The following is a 14556-nucleotide window of genomic DNA, read 5'->3' as shown; positions in this document are numbered from 1 at the left end:
CGTTATGAGAGTTTCTCAGCGAACAAATGACCCCTATGCCAAAGGAGGGGAAATTGGGAGCACATTTAAGTTGATTTAAATAAATCATATTCTAAACCCCCTTTTCCTGGTGCTTTGGAGGACACCACCACCCAAGTCTATTGCTTTGCATTGCGTGAATCAAATCAAATCAACTTTGTTTGTAGAGCACTTTTCCTGCAAAGACATGCAACACAAAGTGCTTTACAGAATTAAAAACAATTCATTCATTTTCTACTGCTTTTCCTCATGAGGGTCGTGGGGGGTGCTGGAGCCTATCCCAGCTGTCTTTGGGCGAGAGGCGGGGAAAAACAGCTTCTGACCTTGCTATACTGGGGAACTGGTCAGACATGCCCTAAACACCTCCCCAGGAAGGCGTCTAGGAGGGATCCTGACCAGATCACCTAAGCCACCTCATTTGGCTCCTCTCTCCTGGATGACAATGCAAAATGAAGATGATCAGTGGCATAAAAAATCGATGTTTGACCAATCTTTCCTCATGATTATTCATCATTTGCCAATGCAAACAGCATTTTTAATGTAATGAGCTGGGAACTCCCAAAGTCATTCATTATATGTTGGCAAGAGACTTACTAAACAAACATAACAGCATAGATCCAAATATTGTATCTACGACACAACAGGGCTTTTCCAAACAAATAAATGTCGTAAAGATGAACAGTTGCATTCAATAACATTTATTTACACTCCCAAAGCTATTTGTTGGCTGGCGATCCAGTGGTAACCAGCTTGTAGTAGGATCCATTCAAGGCCATAAGCTGGTTGTGGTTTCCCTTCTCGATCACATAGCCCCGGGACATGACGGCGATAATATCTGAGTTCTGAATGGTGGACAGACGGTGGGCGATAACGATGCAGGTCCTGCCCTCTCTAGCTCTGTCCAGCGCCGCTTGCACTGTCTGTGGCGGGCGAGGCAAAACAAGTCACACTGGTTATCGGCACTCCAACTTGGAGACACAACTTGTAGTATAATTATATCAATTTGGCAATAATGGAATGATTACTATAATATTGCAGGGGATCACATGCTTATATGTTAAAGACAGTCGCTGAAGCATTATGACGTTAATGAGGACAACAATGAAATGTTCTTCTTGTAGTCTGCACTCGGAGAATATTAAGTAGCTGTGTCGTGGTCACAGAATAATGCAGATTGATTTATTCATCAAAACAACGTACCTTCTCACTCTCTGTGTCCAGAGCTGAGGTGGCTTCATCCAGGAGCAGGATCTTGGGGTCACGTACGATTGCCCTGGCAATGGCAATGCGCTGCTTTTGACCTCGAGATAACTGAGAACCCTGGGCGCCCACGTTTGTGTCATATTTCTGAGCAAAAAAAATCATTTATTACGGTCAATGTGAGGACATATCTGTTCATTCTTCAGTGTAGGTGCACTCAGACTGGGTGGTCACCTATGAAACCACTAGATGAATGACTATAGTATGTGATCGTAAAAAACATTCAACAAGATGAGTTTTTAACATTCATTCCTCAGGAGGGTCGCGGGGGTGCTGGAGCCTATCCCAGCTGTCTTCGGGCGTGAGGACTGGTCGCCAGCCAATCACAGGGCACATATAGACAAACAACCATTCACACTCATATTCATACCTATGGACAATTTGGAGTCACCAATTAACCTAGCATGTTTTTGGAATGTGGGAGGAAACCGGAGTACCCGGAGAAAACACATGCATACACGGGGAGAACATGCAAACTCTACACAGAGATGCCCGAGGGTGGAATTTAACCCTGGTCGCCTAGCTCTGAGGTCTCCACGCTAACCATAGACCGCCGTGCCGCCAAAGTTTTTCACATTATTATTTGAAACACTTATTCTGATTTGCTTGCCCATATTGATTGATGAGCCTTAACATTTAAACAAACTAATCCTTGTATTTAGCCTCTAAGCCTCAGTCATCCTTGTGAGTCCACAGCTCTCCTCCTGCAAACATGAACCTACCTCGGGAAGAGACACGACAAAGTCGTGGAGCAGCGATTTCTTGGCAGCAGAGATGACCTCGTCCATGCCGATGTCCCGTGAGTTGTCACCATACTTAATGTTTTCTGCGATGCTGCAGTCAAATAGGATTGGCTCCTGGGACACGATGCCGATCTTGGATCTCAGGAAAGACACGTTGACGAGAGTCAAGTCTCGGCCATCAATCAGCTGTAAAAGGTCATTTTTAATTTTTAATTTTATATTTTATTTGGGCAAATATATGAAACATTACAGTGCATTTCTTACATCAATCAAAATATAACTTTCCATTGTTTACATTTGTATTCAACTATCTGATCACAAGCCCAAAAGGAGTAGGCTGAAGCAAAAGCTTATAAATGCCTACCCCTTTTTTGCACAGTCTTGTTTTCCCCTGTTATAATTATCATTGTAATATTATTATTGTTATTATCATGATCATTATTATCATTATTGTTATAATCTTTATCATTATTACCATTATTATTGTTATTATTATCACCATTATTATAATGATAATTAATATTACCATTTTCATCGATATAGTTGTAAAAAATTTTTTTTTTATTTTATTATTTAATTTTACAGACTTCATTGCTTCTTGTAGAGTGCTGTGTCATTCCATCTGTTGTTTTCTGAAATCCGCAGCATTTATGCTTTTATTGTCAATTTATTAGCCCACTTTTTCCCCCCAAGTGTAACATTTGCATATAATTTTCTGGATTGCATGTGTCTAATCTTGTGCATTAAAAAACAAGAACTTGAGACTGTGTCTGGACAGGTCACCAACTCAAACATCGGTTTCTTCTTGTTAAACCCTACCTTGAAGTTTTTAGACGTGTTTTTTTAGTTTGTGTGTGTCTAATCTTGTGCATTAAAAAGCAAGGTTTTAGGTTTCACCATTGATGAGTGTATTAGTAGTGGGTGGGGTTATAATCAAAAAGTAGAAATATATTCCTGTCAATGTGCTTGCGTGGTGACCCACACGTTAAAGGAAAACATTTACAGAGGCTGTCAAAATTATCAAGTTGCAGTTAATTGAGTTACTGATTATCTGATTAAATGATCTATAACCAAAGACACAAATTCCAGGAGAAGAAAAGCTGCCTCAAAAATGATTCTAAAAACAGAACAACACAGGAACCTGAAGTCAAATACTTTGGTCACCCGAATTAAATGAAAAGAAGACAATGTAGGTGCAGCATTTAAAGATGAGCATCTTACCACTCTGCCTTTGTCAAGGTCATAAAACCTCTCCAGAAGCTGCACACAGGTGCTCTTTCCACAGCCGCTGCTACCCACAAAGGCCAACGTCTGGCCGGGCTTAACCGCCACATTCAGCCCATTGAGGACCTGGATGTCTGGTCGGGCGGGGTAAGTGAACGTGCAGTCAATGAACTCAATGTTGCCTTGGAAGTCATCCTCGTGGAGAAGGGTTTGGGGAAGCGGAAAAAAGGTGTGCAAAGCTTTAGTTTTGTTCAGGAATATCGTAAATTCCAGTGTATAAACCAAAACGCTAAATTTAGCAAAAAAAGATTTGTTTTCAGTGTTATGCACTCCAGTTCTACACAACTGCAGTCACAAAAATGCACATATTGCTAGGTCACTTATTTTTATTCTAATACCACTCTGACAGTGTCAATGCAAAACTGGGAATTATTATCTTTCTAAAGGAAGATACTGTGAAAAATGTGAGTCTTTACATTTTTATATATTTCATAGCTGACATTAAACATAATTGAAAACATTTTTACAATGTACAGTACATTCAAGCATACCCATTTATTTCCCTTGTCACTGTAGACGCTAATCTGAGGTGTGCGGTCCAGCAGCTGGAAGAAACGTGCAGCAGAAATCTTGGCCTTGGCATAGTCAGGGGTATAGGAGGAGGCTCTGTCCAGGGCGGTGCCACTGGTGATGATGGCAGAAATGACCCTGCACAAGATAAAAACATACATCATCATTCATATTCCACAGACAAAATGGCAGCTGCAAAAGGGCAATAGCTGGCTGTGTATTTGGTGCCTGAGACACTATGGACAGATTCCGGCCATTCGACAGATTACTGATTCTGAAAGCCCCAGATTAGATTGACATGGTAACACATGGAAGCTGAAATCTGATTTTAAAAAAAAATCAAACACTACAAAATTAAGGAAATAAAGGATTTCTGAATTTCATGGAACAAATACTTGTCGGTCAGTACTTCTATAAGTGTTTAGTGTTCTATTTTTATTTCTATTCTATTTAGTGTTCTATAGTGTTCTATTCTACTTCTATTACTGTTTACGCTGTACGTTGTTCATATTTGATGTAATCTATTTATGATTTATGATTTATTATTTAATTCATTCATTTTCTACCACTTTTCCTCACGAGGGTTGCGGTGGGTGCTGGAGCCTATCCCAGCTGTCTTCGGGCGAGAGGCGGGGTACACCCTGGACTGGTTGCCAGCCAATCACAGGGCACATATAGACAAACAAACATTCACACTCACATTCATACCTATGGACAATTTGGAGTCGCCAATTAACCTAGCATGTTTTTGGAATGTGGGAGGAAACCGGAGTACCCGGAGAAAACCCACGCATGCATGGGGAGAACATGCTAACTCCACACATAGATGGCCGAGGGTGGAATTGAACCCTGGTCTCCTAGCTGTGAGGTCTGCGAGCTAAACACTAGACCGCCGTGCCGCCCCTATTTATTATTTATCATTTATTATTTATTATTACACAGGAGCCTGGCAAAGGACATTTCGTTGGCAATTTCACTGCTGTGTTATTGTGCAATGACAATAAAGAAAGTCCAAGTCTAGTGTTAGTTCAGCAGGGAAGGCCTTACTGGCCCTGACGGCCCACAACTGAGTTTCCAAATCATTTTTAATGTTGTCCTTGGACAGAGCATATTAATCTCACGCCTCCTCTCTTACCTGAACACCAAACTGAAATGTAGCCCTTCTTGGCGTACTAAGTAGCCCCCGAACCGATAAGAAGCGGCGGTCGTGAAGAAGACGACACATTGGGCGAAACCGAAACAAGCCCCGTAGACGTTAGCCTTCTTCAAGGCTGCCTTGTATGGAGCATCCAGCTGTGCGCTATACATGTCCACAAAATTCCTCTCCTTCCCAAGACCAGCGATGGTGCGAATATTGTTCAGAGTTTCACCTGCAATCTGTAAAGGGTGATATGAGATAAAAATAAAGACAAGTTATCAGAAACACAAGGCAGATGGATGAATACTATAGTCTATGGACTATCTGTATTTGATATACAGAATTACCTGTTTTGGCTTTGTTTAACCTTCCTCTTGTGTTAGCTTTCTGGTATCATCTCTTATGCTAACGGGTCAGTTTTGACCAATGTATTAAATTGGCTATAAAATACACTAATCCATTAAATTTGCTTCTCTTGTCTTGGTTACCTTCTTAGGCTTCCTCATCCATGAAAATATTGGTTTTACTACTTCTGGTGTGGGCATGTAGGCCTTTTTTTGTCACTATTTCCCGCCAATTCCTTCATGCTTTCTTCCCGAGTGGGAACTATGCTAAGCTAGTTCGAGCTAATAGTGGGTCTCTGTTCAACAGTTCAAGGACAGACCATTACAGACATAGTTACCGACTTTAGTCACAAACTGCTCATTTTTTTCCTTATTACTCATTCACTCATTTGGAGCAGCGACCGTGTAGTGTAGCCCTGTTAGCTACCCTCTATTTGTTTACTGGTGTAGCTAGGCCAAGTGCACGCAGTAGTTAAGCGTCAAGGCGGCCTTGTCTGCTCAATTAGCAGTAGCTTGCTAATCGAGCCGAATGCTTGTTAACATGTTTTGCGGCGAAGGGGCTCTTGTGTGCTAGCTAGCTCAGGCTAACGCACCATAGTAGCCAACTGGACTGCGAATGGTGTATTTCACGGACCTGAAATTTTCTTTCAGTGCTCTGTGGCAGAGATGCTGTGTTTCTACATGACCTAGTAGAAGGAGGAATAGCCTTTTGGCAGCCAGAAAAGCAGCCTTAACTCTTTGTTCCTGGTAAAGGTATTGCATATGTAGTACGTTAGAAGAACAGCAGAATTTAGAAGAGGACATCAGTTGTTTGTGTCACCTCACCAAGGTAACGTTGAGTAAGTTTGTTTGACCTTTACAAAAGACAGCAATATAGCAGTAATACAGCAGTAATATAGTCATGTGTGTACTGTAATGCATTTGGAGCTAAAACATGGAGTTTAAAATTGACTGATCACTCACAGTTATTGTCACTTTTACCTTAAGCAGGATTACTGTCACAGTATAACTTCAATGTGAGGATGTTCCTTAGTTGTGATATCAATCAACAATAATTAAATATGATGTATCAAGTTGTTCAGTGAAAAATGTGCACAGTTCTGACCCGTCCAGCCGACTCCATAGCTTCCTTGTCCTGCTTGGCAAATCCAATGAGCATCTTGGCCTGGAAACCACCTGATAGAGCGATGAAGCCCAGGAAGCACAGGATAAGCAGCGTGAGCTTCCAGCTGAAGTAAAAGGACATGAGGATGGCCACCCCGATGCTGGTCATAGAGTTCACCATCCTGCCCATCTGGCAACCAGTAGCCTTTGGAGAGACATGTATAGCCTGTAGATTCATTGTTGTTAATTAGAAATGACTAATTAATTGATGACAATGACATGAGCGTTCCAAAAGCTTCAAAGCTCATCATCCCAAAATGAGACAGTTTTTGTTCCTTGTCTCTATGATCAGCACAAATATAAACGACCCACAAACCACCTTCATCTGTAGGTGTATCTGTATACATATTGATGTTTACTGACCGAAGTATTTGATTTGAGCTGATGCCATACCCCTTGTACTTGTGAGGCGTCGGTTGCCAGTCGTGTGGTCAGAGCTCCAGGGCTGTTCCTGTTATCATCAAACCAGCCAATATCCTGGCCCAGCATGGCATGGAAGCCCAGACGACGTAACCTGCGGGTCAGCAGCTCTCCAGATTTGGAATAGGCATAACACTGAAGGCAGATAGACAAAAAAAAAAAATAAGGACAGAAAACGTGAAGTCAGTCACCATTTTTTGTACAAGGGTGTGGTGACTGTCTGTAGCAATTTCTGTCTGTTCATTTGTGACCTCAAAAATCCAAACTCCTGATCGATTAGATATCTGTCCTAAGACTTAGTCAATGAGACACAATACAATAAAAAATACAATGATAGTGACCTTTATCATAAAGGCAAATCTTGGAGCGTGGATATTAGTTTTGCCAAATGCAGGCAATCGTGCCATTTTGCAGTTAGTCTTGCTAAAGCTGACTGATACTCCACCTGCAAAGTCTGTGTGAAGAAAGAGATGATGCCGATCATAACAAAGAATAAGCAGATCCTATCAATCTCCTTCGCCTGAGCCACAGGATCTGTAATAGAGAAAGTCTGCATACACACACAGAAACAAGATGACTGACTACTTGCCTTTTTGCCCTTTAAGAATACTTCTATGACGCTATAGATCTGGAGAACATATTGATGATTTTCAAAGTCAAACAGGACCTCACCGCTAAGATTTGACTGAACAACAGCGAAGACACAGGAGTGAGCCCTCCATTCACAGCAGCCCCAAGAGATCCAAAAAGCATGTAAGGCCATTCAGGCAAGTTGTACTTCAGGATCCGAGCCACTGGTGCAGGCTCCACAGGTTCTTCATCCTCCTCTTCTGGGATAGCGTTCTAAGTATGTGAGTAAATACTGTAAGTAAATAAAGTATGTGGAGAAAAAGACCAAAGTTTTTAACTGTGAGATGTGTGGAACCTAAATGCATGAACTGATTGCCTACTCCAAGCACCTATGCTTGTAATCGGTGGCCATCACACCCACTCACCTTGGATTTGTCTGCTTGTAACACAGCGTGGGCTCTGGGGCCGAGCTCTTCAGCAATGGGAACAGAAGATTCTGGAATCAGATTGGACAGCTCCGATTTGGATCCCTGATGCGTGGAGTCCCTGTAAAACATGTGAGTACAAGCCCAGAAGACCAAAAGAATGAAGTATTGTTCTTGGATATATTTGATTGACAGCTGTGGGACCAGTTACTGCTACTATGAGTAGAATAGACTTCTGCCATTGTTGAAATGTGTTTTTTTTTTACCATAATTTGGCAGTTTCTACAATGTGTAGTTAGTGGGTTCAAATCTCCCAATGTATGTATTTGTACCCCGAGCTATCCTGGTAGCCGCTTCCCCTGGGTAGACTGAGCTTCCTTTGAACTTTTCTGATGTTTGCAGCAACTGGTGCAAAGAAAGAGCAATGAGGATCGTACATAGCAATACACGTCTTTATGCGGATCACTGAGTCTCGAACCCACTGTGTCGAGTCTTGTCACTGAGGGCCTTGACTCCCTGGCTTTGCAAGGTGACCAGTGTGAAGTAGACACCCTTCCTCTTCAGCATTTCCCTGTGCTTGCCCCTCTCCATTGCCTGGCCATGTTCAAAGTCGATGATCACGTCTGCGTTTTTTATTGTGGACAGCCGGTGGGCGATAGAGATGGTGGTTCGTCCTGTGCTCACCTTAAAAGGAGCAATCAAATGAAAATGCATGCCGGGAAAAATAACTAAAACACTTGGTTGGATAGTTGTAAACATTTGATTGACAGTGCAGAAATCAATTAGGATTTCCCTGAGTGAGACACTGAAGAACTCAGCATTTCTTTTCCTCCTGAGCTGCACCACCACTTTTATCATGAGTGTATTTTGCAGTCATAGTAATCATAGCTATGTAACGTACATTATAACAATTGGGAAAGCGCTTTTGTGATGCACTTGTATTATAAATAATCTACATATTTTGTGAAAGGGTGAATGAAAATAAATTTCTGGGGATCACAATAGATGAAAATATGAGCTGGAAACCTCATATTACAAATATACAACATAAGGTGGCCAGAAATATTTCAGTATTGAACAAAGCAAAATTTGTTCTCAATCAGAAATCACTCCACACTCTTTATTGCTTTCTGGTTCTACCATATCTTACTTATTGTGTGGAAATATGGGGTAATAACTATAAAAGCAATTTTCACTCGCTAAATGTACTGCAAAAAAGGTCACTAAGAATAATTCATAATGCCGCCTACAGAGAACATACTGACTCCTTATTTCTAAAATCACAAATACTTAAACTTGCTGATATAGATAGATAGATATCTTCAAACAGCTAAAATAATGCATAAGGCTAAAAACAACGAATTACCTAAAAATGTCATCCAATACTTCTCTACAAGAGAGGAGAAATATGATCTCAGGGAAGAACTACATTTGAAACACTTATATGCTAGGACTACGTTAAACAGCCAGAGCATTTCAGTATGTGGAATCAAACTATGGAATGGATTGAGTAAGGACCTCAAACAATGCACAACGATGAGCCAATTCAAGAAACAATACAAGCAGTTGATGTTTGCTAAATACAAGGATGAAGAGTCTTGAACCAGTCATGATGTGCTATATATATCACTATATTGACACTTACGATGGTACCCATTATGTCATTGTATGGTCATGTACGAGGTACATTATTAAAAAACAAAACAAAAAAAAAACCTTAAACTGTATTATGGAAAGCAGGAAGTGAACAAATGTAACAGTTACTGATTGTAAAAGTACCAGATGGAGGGGTAGGATTTAATAAGCTTTGCTTCTTCCTACTCCTTTTGGACATGTGGAACTGTGAACTGATTATGTGATGCACTCAATTGTAATCTGATGCATGTTCAAATGAAATAAAACCATTACCATTACGTACTTTAGCCAAAGCCTTTTGGACTACAGCCTCACTTTCGTTGTCCAGTGCAGAGGTGGCCATGTCCAGCAGCAGGATGCGAGGGTTCCTTACCAACGCTCTTGCGATTGCAATACGCTGTTTCTGACCACCACTCATCTGACTTCCACCCTCGCCAACAAAGGTGTCGAATTTCTGTGAAACCCCAGGAAATAAAGGCTTTAATATGTTGCACATTCCGTATAACATTGAAATGTTCAATCTACGTATCTGTCCTCACTTGTGGCAGATCAATGATGAAGTTGTATGCGTTGGCCTCTTTGGCAGCGGTGATGATGTCGTCTCTGGAGATCCCGGGGCAACCATAGCGTATGTTCTCAGCAATGGTGGTGGCAAACAGCACAGGCTCCTGCTCCACGATGCCGATGAGTGAACGCAGCCACTGTATGTTCAGCCCACGGATGTCATGACCGTCTAGAGTCACCTGATGGATGGTGGTACAAAAGGTAGGGAGGACTTTCAATTTTAGTGCACACCTGCCTACATGTCTGAATTTGTCGTACTCCTGTTTCATTTTGCTGGTTTCAGTTTCGAGTGCAGTCAGTACAGCACAGATAAATAGATATTATCAGTATCCCCCACTGGGGGCGAGACAGAAAGTAATTGAGAACCACTACCCGACAACACACGTATTTTGGCACCTAAACTGTATTTAAAAGAAAACATTACCACATTTCACGTAATTAATAAAAAGTTGGACTATATATGGACTATATATATATACGTATTAGGGGGGCTCAGATCCATTGGCCACTGATCGGGATCTGCCAATATCAGCGAATCGATATTGGCCGGTACTTGCTTCATGACACTAATCCCATCCGCCAATCAGCTCTTCTTCCACTGTGGCATCCATAACAACCATGTGTGGGACTTCCTGTCTTTGTGAGAGTGATATAAGTTTTGCACCCAACAAAACGTGCCTAAAAAAACATCTCAGCGGGGTGGTGCTTTAAAAAGCTGTGGATTGGGGGCGAGAACTTGGCAGGGTGTAGTGAGTGCAGGGAGGAGGGGCACACATTGTCGCACACACTTTGTCAGAAGGACCCCTGGTGCCGTAGAACTCAGGAGAACCTCCAACTACGCCTGCTTGAGGAGGAGCACTCATTGTCGGGCACACTTTGTCAGAGGCACTGCTGGTGCCGTGGAGCTCAGAAGCGAGAACGCGCTGCTTCTGGCTTTAGCAACAGTTTGACAGATATTTCACATTAATGTTCACAAAAAACATGTAAAATGCGGTTAAAAATTATGAAAAGAAAAGGGATGTTCTGTCCCAACATGCAAAGGTAGCTGTGATCATTTCTGAATCCTACCATCCCCACTTTTGGGTCGTAGAAGCGCTGAATGAGTTGGACAGCTGTGCTCTTTCCAGCGCCACTTGGGCCGACAAAGGCTGTGGTCATACCTGACTTTATGGTAACACTGACCTGGTCCAAGATCTGAGCACAAGATGGCACAGCAGTACAGTAAGTCGTTGGCCGGTAACAAGATCTAGAAATCATGTACACTATACTGTATTTTGCAATTACAAAGAAACTCAAATACCTTAACTTCTGGCCTGGAAGGGTAATGAAAGGTCACATTATGAAACTCAATGTCACCTTTCACCTGATCAAGCTTATATCCTGCTTCAGATAAACAGTCAATCTCAGGTTCCTGACAAAAAAAACACATTTTAATTAAGAACTCAGATGGATGTATATTATAGACCAAACATTTCTTACTCTGTCAATGGTTTTAAAGATGATGGTGGCAGCTGCTCGGCCTGTAGCAAATGCTTCCAGACATGGTGATGCCTGACCCAAATTAATGGCTGCAATCAGAATACCAAAGAAGACCTGGAATGGCAAAAACATCAATTTTAATGTTGGGCAAGAGGACCTACCTGCTGCAGATGAGCTTGGGGACATGGTTCTTTCAAGATCCTTCACACTAAACTCATCCAGCATGCTTTTATGGTCAACCCGTGATTGATGTCCTAATACCTTTGTCCTCATAGTACACTGTACATCTCAAATTCAGTGTTGTGCACCTAAGAAGCAAACATCATTGTACGGAACAAGATATACCAGTTTAACAAGGCCATACACAGGGATGCTGTAATGGGGAAGCTGGAATGACCCATTTGCTACACAAGCAAGATGACCATAAAATATGTATATGAGTTGCATATTGTCAAAAATGTTGGCAGCATTGGAGGTTTTACCTGCAGAATTGTCCCTGGAGTATAATCATCTGTGTCCACCACGAGACTGGAGCCATACCAAAAGGCCAGGCCGTAGCACAGGAAGAAAAACAGCCACATGTATCCAGTGAAAAAACCCATGACCAATCCCTTCCTAATGCCCCAACTCTGTGCTGATACCAGATTCTTGTCATAGCTGGAAGCAAAAAGAGGAGCTTGTTTAACTGAAAACTTTGATCAACATTCTTACAGGCCTGTATGTGGAGCAAGAAGAGTCTCTAATGAGAATAGTAAAAACACCCACAATATTAGGCACCACACACAAGAATTACACCACAAAAAGTAATTGTGTAGCCAAAATATTATAGTAAGTACAACTGCAGCCAAACAGCATTCATTTTTCTGTCTCAAAATTGAAATAGTTTTAAGAAAGGCCAATAGAAAAATAGTCTTGATATTATTTTTGAAAAACTTAATGCATACCGTTGAACCTCTTTTTTCTCTCCACCAAAAGCAGCCACCGTCCTGATGGAGGAGAGGACCTCGTCTGCAACGGCTCCAGCTTTAGCATAGGCCTGCAGCTCCATACCTGTCAGCTTAGCCACAAACTGGACACAAAGCACAGTGAAGATGAAGACTATTTTCTGTCCACCATTCTCTGCTGTACAGTTCAGCTCAACACTGTTGGATTTGGAAAGGTAAGCCCAAATATGCTATGTGTTTCCACTCAAACTCAAAAGGTGTGGAAGTAAGGAAGAGCAACAGGAAGTCAACATCTCACCAGAGCCATGAGGCCTGCTCCAACGCCAAGCAGTGGACTGGCTGCCATGATGACCAGTGTCAGCTTCCATCCTTTCACAAAGCCTAGGCAGAAGCCGCACACAAAGGTAGTGAAACGCTGCATAAAAATAGCCACTTGGTCCGCAATGGCGTCGTTGATCTTGTTGATGTCACTGCGATGTGACAGACATGACATGATGTAGTCAACGCAAACTGGATACAGCCCTTTTCCACAGTCATATACACAGTCCCACTCACTCAGACATGCGCGTGTTCAGCTCGCCCACCGAGGTGCAGTCGAACCAGCCAATCTCCATCCTCATCACTTTGCTGAAGTAGATTTTTCTAATAAGCCAAATCTGCTTGGCAGCAGCAGTTACCCACAGAGAGATCTGCCAGACATAAGAGGACCATGACGTGTATTACTGTGTTCACACCTCAAATCAACCATATTAAAGGCAAAATGTGTGTTTTGATAAAACAGACCAAAGTGTGAAGTCACTAACCTGAAAATATCCCAAAATGAACACAGCTGCTCCAATTCCGACATAATAGAAGGCAAATAAGGTCATTTCATATTCAATGTCAAGGAGCCTGAAAGACATGAAATGTATAACAAACAGGTTTTTAACACAAAGCCAACCTCATGAGTTCCCCCCCACCCCCCTCACGTACCCACATGACCTGTCCCTCAGTGGCGCCAGTATCTCCCAGTCAGAATAGTTGATGGTGCTCCAGTGTGACTGGTTCATGCCTTGCATGAGTGTATCAGTGTAGTTCTTCTTCCACTGGATGGTGTTGTTAACGCATTCCTTCCGCTCATCGCTCAGCTCGTTCAGCTCAATGTCGTACTCGATGAAGGTGTCCGTGAGCAGGCCGAACACCAGCAGCATGAGAGGCTGTGCTGAGCCGTGCAGTATGGCGCACACGCTCCCCACCACCATCATCACCACCTCGTTGCATGTCGCGAAACGAAACTACACAGGAGGGGCTTTGCATCAGACGAGGGAATCTACCACGTAAACACATACAATAAAAAAACGGTCTTTCTACCAGCTGAAAGAAGCCAACTCTTATTGCTGCTAGCTCCTTCTTCCCTTGTGGTCTGTTTGGAAAAAAGTACCAGTACATTATTTCTTAATATCATTGAGTGAGATGATAGATCAGGACCTTAGCTGAACTGCTTTACTCACTTCCCATGGTCCTTGGTTGCGTTCATGCTCCTGCGTGCAAAGGAGATTCTCAGGTCAATAACAACTAAGGCATTAAGCAATTGTAATTACCATCTACAGCACCAGTGGGCAAACGCTCAACTTGCAAGCCACAGTGGGTTAAAAAAAATTGCCGGGGTGCCAAGATGTGTAGTCGTCTCTCGCTACTTCGCAGTTCGGACATCTATCCTTCACTTTTGTGATTTTTCACAAAGGCTAAAAGGCTAAAAAAAAAAACGCCACCATTGATCAAGGAGTGATGTGCCTTAAAGTAGCTCAAACTTTAAGGCACATCACTCCTTGATCAATGGTGGCGTTTTTTTTTTTAAATGTTAATTTCCCATTCATTGGATTTGGACCAACAACTCTCACATGCTCTGCCATTTACTCCCCGCTACTCGCAGCTCCTCACCTTGCCCTCTGAACTGCAATGACAGCCAATCAATGTCCGCTTCAGGGTATGACTGGCAGATTACAAATAGATACTGTACTAACATTAAACATTTTAAAATAGTAAAATAGTAATAGTAAAATAGTATTTTAACACTGT

The 14556-nt window shown here is 42.1% G+C and overlaps 1 protein-coding gene across 1 annotated transcript; it reads right to left on the bottom strand.

Moving 5' to 3' along the window:
* Positions 1 to 4: 4 nt before the first annotated feature.
* On the bottom strand, positions 5 to 13887 carry LOC131104183 (bile salt export pump-like). The gene is made up of 25 exons (XM_058051097.1): positions 13849 to 13887; positions 13471 to 13772; positions 13302 to 13389; positions 13054 to 13187; positions 12797 to 12968; positions 12499 to 12623; positions 12037 to 12211; positions 11555 to 11668; positions 11376 to 11486; positions 11144 to 11269; positions 10051 to 10254; positions 9795 to 9965; positions 8359 to 8560; positions 8209 to 8281; positions 7877 to 7997; positions 7554 to 7724; positions 7327 to 7431; positions 6855 to 7016; positions 6403 to 6627; positions 4951 to 5192; positions 3797 to 3953; positions 3243 to 3440; positions 2001 to 2207; positions 1219 to 1365; positions 5 to 938 (listed from the first exon to the last, which is right to left on the bottom strand). Exons 2-25 carry the CDS (start codon positions 13740 to 13742, stop codon positions 735 to 737), a joined length of 3906 nt encoding a protein of 1301 aa, XP_057907080.1. The 5' UTR covers positions 13743 to 13772; positions 13849 to 13887; the 3' UTR covers positions 5 to 734.
* Between the last annotated feature and the right edge of the window lie 669 nt (positions 13888 to 14556).

This window comes from Doryrhamphus excisus, chromosome 16 (assembly GCF_030265055.1).
Source record: "Doryrhamphus excisus isolate RoL2022-K1 chromosome 16, RoL_Dexc_1.0, whole genome shotgun sequence".
Classification (NCBI taxonomy): Eukaryota; Metazoa; Chordata; class Actinopteri; order Syngnathiformes; family Syngnathidae; genus Doryrhamphus; species Doryrhamphus excisus.
Note: the sequence above shows the minus strand (reverse complement) of the source record. Positions and strands in the feature narration are given on the sequence as shown.

What these genes read in the sequence shown, in the direction of transcription:
- LOC131104183 (XM_058051097.1), bottom strand. Translation starts at nt 13,742, where the DNA reads ATGATGGTGGTGGGGAGCGTGTGCGCCATACTGCACGGCTCAGCACAG. An exon ending in TCTTTAAAACCATTGACAGA is followed by an intron (nt 11,487 to 11,554) that starts GTAAGAAATGTT and finishes TTTTTTTGTCAG; the next exon opens with GAACCTGAGATTGACTGTTT. An exon ending in GTGACAAGGGAAATAAATGG is followed by an intron (nt 3,441 to 3,796) that starts GTATGCTTGAAT and finishes CTTCTCCACGAG; the next exon opens with GATGACTTCCAAGGCAACAT.